The sequence below is a fragment of the Ornithorhynchus anatinus genome, chromosome 11 (genome assembly GCF_004115215.2).
Source record: "Ornithorhynchus anatinus isolate Pmale09 chromosome 11, mOrnAna1.pri.v4, whole genome shotgun sequence".
Lineage (NCBI taxonomy): Eukaryota > Metazoa > Chordata > Mammalia > Monotremata > Ornithorhynchidae > Ornithorhynchus > Ornithorhynchus anatinus.
The window spans coordinates 58,244,560-58,251,845 of record NC_041738.1 but is presented as its reverse complement, the minus strand read 5'-3'; the positions used below and the strand labels follow the sequence as shown (position 1 = coordinate 58,251,845).

Sequence of the window (7,286 nt, the reverse complement as noted above, 5' to 3'; positions counted from 1 at the left end):
AGGAGGAGGGGGAGAAGGAGGAAGAAGAGGAGGGGGGTTCCTCGCGTCACGTGACCCCGGGGTTGCCAATGTCCGTCCCCGAGGGCACCAAGACCTTGCAAGTCGCCAGCCGCCGCCCCGGCCCGGTCCAGCGATGCAGAAAACCTCGTTCTACGACAACTCCGCCGCCCTCTTCGGAACCTACCCCTACCCCAGCAGCAATGGCTTCGGCTACGACGGGCCCCCGCCGGCCTCCTTCCAGGGCCCCCCGCACCTCGACGGCGACTATCAGCGCTCGGCCTGCTCGCTGCAGGCTTTGGGCAACGCCGCCCCTCCGGCCAAGGGCCGGGAGCTGAACGGCAGCTGCCTGCGGGCCGGCCTGCCCCCCGACCGCCCCCCAGCGCCCCCCGGCTCGCCCCCGCCCAGCGCCGCCCCCGCCAGCGACGGCAATAACCCCCCCGGCCCGGCCGGCAAGGGCTCCGCTCCGAAGGCGGGCCTGGGGGCCGGCTCGGCCCTCGCCAAACAGATTTTCCCCTGGATGAAAGAGTCTCGGCAAACCTCCAAACTGAAACTCAGTGTCCCCAGCACAGGTAATGCTAATCATAATAATGACGGCGGTATTTGTTAAGCGCTTGCTGTGGGCCCGGCACTGTACTCGGCGCTGGGGTGAAGACAAGCTAATCGGGTTGGACACAGTCCCTGGCCCACGTGGGGCTCACCGTCTCAAGCCCCGTTTTTCCGATGAGGCGACCGAGGCCCAGAGAAGTCAAGTGACTCGCCCAAGGTCACACAGCAGACAAGTGGCGGAACCGGGGTCTCACCGCTCCCCCTGCCCGGCTCCTGCCCCACGGTGGAGGGCGGGGTGGGGAAGGGAAGCTTGCGAGCTCTCACTCGGCCGGCGGGCAGGGGTGAAGGGGTCTTGGAAGCCCCCCACCCACCCCCACCTGAACCGGACCCTCCCTAGCATCCTCTCCAAACGCCTACGGCCTCCAAACACCACTCCCCGCTCTCGCTCAGTAAAGGCCCATTTCGCCGGGGCTCTGCCTCCCGTCCCCCAGGTCACCCACCCAAGGCTGAACCGGCCTCCGGCAGCAGCCCTCCACCCTCACCGCCAGCCCCCAGCCCAGTTCCCTACCGTCCTGGGGGGGAGGGAGGGGGGGCATTCCTGTAGCCGTTACTTCCATGGATGGCAGGGCCTCAGGGGAGAGCCGGGGATATCACCACTCCCGGCCAACGGGGCGACTCTGGGGACCCCACGCGCGTTCTAGGCCACGGGCCGGGTGGCCCCCAGGCCCGAGGAGGAGGGGGGTGGGGGGGGGTGGGCGGCGGCAGCAGCAGCCTGGGGTCAAGAGAAAGGAGAGAGAGAGAGAGAGAGTGAGAGAAATAATAATCCAGTCATGAATAAATGGCCGTGCAGCTCCTGTCTGCGTGACATGATCAAATTTTCATAAGCCGGGGCAGCGACGGGAGAGCCAGGCTCTTAATAAATGCCACCATTATGGAGTGTCCGCTAATGCGGAGGGAGCGGGGGCGGGGGGGCTCCGCGCCCGGTCCTGGATTTATTAAGAAACGATGCATTCAATTTCGGCATGTTCAGTAATTATCTTTTATTTCATTTCGCCCCCCTTCCCCCCTCCCCCTCCTCCCTCCCCCTCGATCCGGCAGAGACCTGCGGCGGCGGCGGCGGCGGCGGCGGAGGAGGAGGAGGAGGAGGAGGCGGGGGCGGCGGAGGGGGCGGGGGCGTCTCGGGGGGCGTCTCGGGGGGCGTCGGCGGCGACAAGAGCCCCCCGGGATCCTCGGCCTCGAAGCGGGCCCGGACGGCCTACACGAGCGCGCAGCTGGTGGAGCTGGAGAAGGAGTTCCACTTCAACCGCTACCTGTGCCGGCCGCGCCGGGTGGAGATGGCCAACCTGCTCAACCTCAGCGAGCGGCAGATCAAGATCTGGTTCCAGAACCGGCGCATGAAATACAAGAAGGACCAGAAGACCAAGGGGCTGGGCTCGTCGTCGGGGGGCCCGTCCCCCGCCGGCAGCCCCCCGCAGCCCATGCAGTCGACGGCCGGCTTCCTGAACGCCTTGCACACCATGACCTCCAGCTACGAGACGCCGTCCCCGCCCGCCTTCGGCAAAAGCCACCAGAATGCCTATGCCTTGCCGCCCAACTACCAGCACCCCCCCAAGGGCTGCGCCGCCCCCCAGAAGTACCCCGCGCCCGGGCCCGACTACGACCCCCACGTCCTGCAGGCCAACGGCGGGGCCTACGGGCCCGGGGGGCTGCAGGGGACCGGCAGCCCCGTCTACGTGGCGGGGGGCGGCTACGGGGAGCCCCTGGCGCCCCCTTCCGGCCCTTCCCTCTACGGCCTCAACCACCTGGCCCACCACCCCTCCGCCAATTTGGACTACAACGGGGCCCCCGCTATGGGCTCCGCCCAGCAGCACCACGGACCTTGCGACCCGCACCCCACCTACACAGACCTGTCTTCCCACCACGCTCCTCCTCAGGGCAGAATCCAGGACGCTCCCAAGCTGACCCACCTGTGATGGGGCTTTGGGGGGAGGGGGAGGGGGGCGAGAGAAGAGGGATGTGTGTGTGTGGGGGGGGGGCGACACCAGGTCGACGGCGGAAAAGGATAGGAGCGGATGTAGTGGACAAGAGTTGGGGTGCGTTTGGTGGTGGGGGGCGGGGGGAGGGCTCCCCCGCTGGAGGGGAGCTCCGCTCCTCGGCTCCCTCAATTGGAAGAATTTGGGCCCGGGTCCCCAGCTCTGCTTACTCGACTTCCTCTCTGCCAAGAGAGATTGAAGGAGAGAAGCTGTGGAGACCGGGCCAGACCACCAGAGACCCTCCTCTTCCACCCTCTCCCTCCCCCTGCTCCTTTCCCCTCCTCGCCCCTCAGCCCGGACCTGACTTCAACACCATTTCTCTTTGGGACGGGAAAGGGCGGGACGGTAAACTCAGCCAAGGTGAAGAATATTTTTTATAGCGACCAGGAAGACTTGGCAGATGAGCACACTCCTTTCCCCAGTCCTCCCTGTAACTGGCCTCGCAAACCCCGAAACGTTCTGAGTCCTGTTCTTTTTTAATTAAAGAAAGGGAAGATATCGACTCCCCTCCTCTTCTCCCCCCGGATAATAGCCTCCAGTCCGTCCTCTCCGTCCCCCCTCCCAAACACACACACACACTCCTCGGGCTCTAGAGCCTCCCCTTCTTTCTCCCATCTCCCTTGGCCCTGAGTCAGTCCCTCACTCTGTCCACACCCCCCCCCCCCCAACAACCTAAAAACACGCCTACCTGGCGACTCTTCCCCGTTAGGGTCTCAACGGCTCAGGGACGATGAGAGGAAGGGAAAGACACAGACCTCCCCCCCCTACACACCCAACAGTGTTTTGTAAAAAAAAAGAAGGAGACTGTACCGAGAGAGGGGCCTAGAAGAGGCTGGTGGTTCAGTCTGGAACCGTCTCTCCTGCACCCCCTTGCTCTCGGCTCTCCAGTTAAATCTCTCTCCCTCCCTCTCTCTAGGGTCATTTACAAAAAGCAATCTGGATACATGAACTCCTGCATTTTTTTCTTTCGTTCCTCTCTTGACTTAACGTGAAAACAGGGTATATTTGAACAAACTGTACGTCCCAGGGACAGAGCAGCAGACATAGCCTGCTGGTGTTTGCTTACGGCTCTTTCTCGGGGCACCTTTGTTGCACTTAGAGTTTACATTTTAATGGGTATAAAAACAACTTTGAGAGACGGCCCAGCCAACATAATCTGGGGGTCTCTCAAGACGTGTGTGTTCTAGTGAACATTCATATATATTTATTGGTTATAGCCAGTTAAAATATTTTCTTTTTTGTATTATTTATCCCCCAACATTATGTATTTATATGAGAAAAAAGAAGAATTGTACTTTTTTTAGTATTTACTTGTTATAAAGGACATTGTGTTTCCTGTCATTGTAAAACCAACCTATTTTAGTTATTGTACTTTAGGGAAGATCCGTAGCTTTCTGTTCCCCTAGTACTTAGCAACAATTGTAATTAGTTCTCCTGAAGGCATGAACCAGACCCCGGTAGTCGCTGTATAGTCCTGAATTGGTAGAATCATAGCGAATCCCTCTGGGAAGTCTTCCTTTGTTCTTAGTAGTTACTTTTTCCTTACTTCAAAGGGTTGTCTGTTGAGCAATTCTTGAATAAACTTTCTGTTATCAATTTTATCTTGTCCTATTGGTCCCGATTAAAAGACCCTCTCGGCCAGACTACTGTGAATAGAGAGTTAGTGGGCGGGCAAGTTTCCCCCCAGACCTGAAGGAGGGGACAAAATGTTTCTATTTTCTGTCCCTCTTTCCTTCTTTCTATGGCTCTTTTTTCCTATTCTCGCCAGCTCCTCTCTCTCTCCCTCTCTCTTTCTTCCCCCACCGGCCTGCCGCTCGATGTTACCTTCCTGTTAGATCCTATTGGTCTGACTTCGAGTGTTTCCAAACCCATGTCAACGTCTTTGCCTGGTGTGTAATTAGCAAGTTGGGTTCCTCTGATCTCCCCCCTTCTCTTTCTATCGGTCTCTGCCTTCCACTGGGTCGGCCTGGCTCTGGCGCGCCGAATCTCTCCCCCACCCCCACCCTGCTTCGCTCCCTCCCTCCTTCTCTCCCTCCCTCTCTTTCCCGTCTCTGGATATGCCTGCTTCATATCCTTCCCCGCCACCTAAACTTCACGATTCCCTTCCGCTGCTACAAAGAAGATACCACGTGACCCCCAGCCCAACGGCCATTGGGTCTAAAATGAAAACAAAGGAAAATGATTAATCTCAAAAAACAACCCAAGGCCTAGAGTTTTCAGGTTACACTATTACAACCGAAGTGAAATTAAATTACGAAATATCCGTGGAGGATTTGGGAAGCGGTTGATCGAGAGCGGCGAGGGAGAAAGGATGCTGGCATAACGGAATAAATAAAATAATCCTCCCGCTAATGGCCTCTTCTGCTCCCAAATCCTTGAGAAAACTTCATTTATTAGTCGCGGTTCAATAAAAGTTTTATGATATTGGAGCGAGGATATAAACCGTCTGTCAAAGATGAAATGTCACCGCCATGTCGCCGGAGCCGATAAGGGAGAGGGGACGGGGAAGCTGAAAAATGAAGGTAATTCGTTGAAAGAATAAGCGATGGCGTGACGCTGGAGACTCGCATAATTCTAATCGTAAGAGACGCGCCGGCATTACTTAATTAGCAACATATATTTGGGGTGGGTTCCTGGCCTTAAAGCAAAAGCTCGGTTCCTTTTTTATGTTGCATCCCGGCAGTCCGAGGTTAGTAATTACAGTCTTTATGCAACAATAAATAACAATAAAAAAGCAACCCCGTCTCTCCCTCTCCACGCAGGGATGGAACTGGCGGGGCCGCGTTCGTGCCGTAAGCAATTTAGCAATCGGTCATACTATAATTTAAAAGCATAAGAGCGTGGAAAGTTTGATTGGGATCAAATAACAATTCTCGGGGGTTTTCTTTTTCTGCTCTTCGTCCCCGAATACCATTTTCTGGATGGTGTAACTGGCCCTCTCACCGTGATTTGGGTTTGTTCGCGGGAGGGGGCTTTTAAAGGGGAGGGTGTGTGGGAAGGTGTCGTACGATTTGTCGACGCAGTCGCGATCGCTCTTACGAGAAACGACTGAGGAGTTTGGAAACAGATCAAGTTGAGGAATCGAAGAAAAGGGAAAAGAATTTTAACTTTTGGGGAAGCCAGGAGCTTCAAACCTATGATTCATTATATTTATGATGTAATCTCTATGCTCTACCTTACTAACACATCATAGATCTACATCCTTCTTGGTCTCGAACCCGGTCTACTCTATTTCACACATGTACCGATCCTCTTCTGTAGACTCTGCAGATAACCCACATCCTACCCGAGCAGCACATCACCACCACCACCACCACCACACACACGCACGCTCTCTCTCTAATAGGGCGAGGCCTATATCTCTCTGTCCTACTGGGCGATGAACCTAACTTTCTCTGCATCTGTTTCCCCTACCCTCTCCAACACCCAATTCACGTTAGTCAGTAATTTAGCGGTCAGATCTGCCAGGAACGATTCCAGGCCCCTCTGTCTTCTGAATGGAGCCGGTCTCAGCCTGCGCTGGAGCGCAGTGATGGAGGCTAGAGTGACCCACCGAGAGGCAGACCGCCCCCCACCCCCCCACCCCGCCCCGATTGAGCGAGGTTCTTGGAAAAAAGCCGCTCGGGAGAGATTCAAGTTCTCACACGTCTCGGTCCTTTTCCCAAACCAGATACCCTCTGATCCTCCCTCCCCACCCCCAACCCCTAACCGGGATGAGGCCGCGAAGTCAGGGAGCTTATTCGAAGGGATGTTTGAAATCTTTGTCGAGAAAAGTCCCAAATGGTTGGGGTGCTGGGGGGAAATGGGACGATGACGACTTTCCTTTCATCTAAGTGGAGCTCAGAGCTGTGGGACAAGTTTCCCAGCTGCGAGCAGGAGTCCAATTCAGCGATTCCAACAGCAAACGCCCGGCCCCTTCCCCCTCCCCCATCCCTTTTGTAACCATTCTCTCCTCCGCCTCCTCCTCGGCCCTCGTTGCTAGTAATACTCACCACCCACACGGATGTCTAATTGACACAAAGTTTCTAGCTCGTGCGCTGCCCCAGCCGTGTTTCCATTTCTCCCTCAATCATCTTCTCCTCTTCCTCCTCCTCCTCCTCTTCCTCCCCTCCTCCTTCTCCTTTGCCTTCTCTGCTGCTGGGAGTAACGAGGGGAACGGGAGGCGGGAGGGGGAGGGAGAGCTCCAGACAAACTTTCCACCCAACTTAGTCGCCATCTCCTCTTGCCCATTTCCCATCTGCTCCCCGGTCTCTCAGATTCACCTTTCTCCTCTGCCCCCCCTCCCCTCCCCCGCAACCTCTTAAAGATCCCGAATTTACGCTGCTCCAGGCTGCTTTCCCAAAGACCGGGATTCTTTGAAGCGTTAGTGAGGCAGAGCTGTCAAAGGGCTTTGGAGAGTTAAGATTGATCGCCTTCTCTGCTCTCTGGTTCCTGTGACCTACTTAACAAATATCTTCTCTGGAAGTGACTTTTTTAAAAAATTTTCTGTCGATGGCGACTGCTCCTTCTCTCCACTTTCTGGGGATCCTTCTATCTCCCCTTTCCTGCTCGATCGTGGACGGGGTGTGGGTTCTTAACCAATGCCCGGTTACATCTCCTGGCATCAAAATTGGATTTGCAAAATAAAATACCGGAGTAGAAGCTCAAAACTTTCACTCCAGCCACCTCTCCATCTCCGTCTCTCTTCCTCGGGCTCATTGCCAATGG

The 7,286-nt window shown here is 56.2% G+C and overlaps 1 protein-coding gene across 1 annotated transcript; it reads left to right on the top strand.

Moving 5' to 3' along the window:
* The first annotated feature begins 11 nt into the window (after positions 1-11).
* HOXB3 (homeobox B3) lies at positions 12-2,522 on the top strand. The gene is made up of 2 exons (XM_039913516.1): positions 12-574; positions 1,647-2,522. Exons 1-2 carry the CDS (start codon positions 134-136, stop codon positions 2,517-2,519), a joined length of 1,314 nt encoding a protein of 437 aa, XP_039769450.1. The 5' UTR covers positions 12-133; the 3' UTR covers positions 2,520-2,522.
* Positions 2,523-7,286: the final 4,764 nt, after the last annotated feature.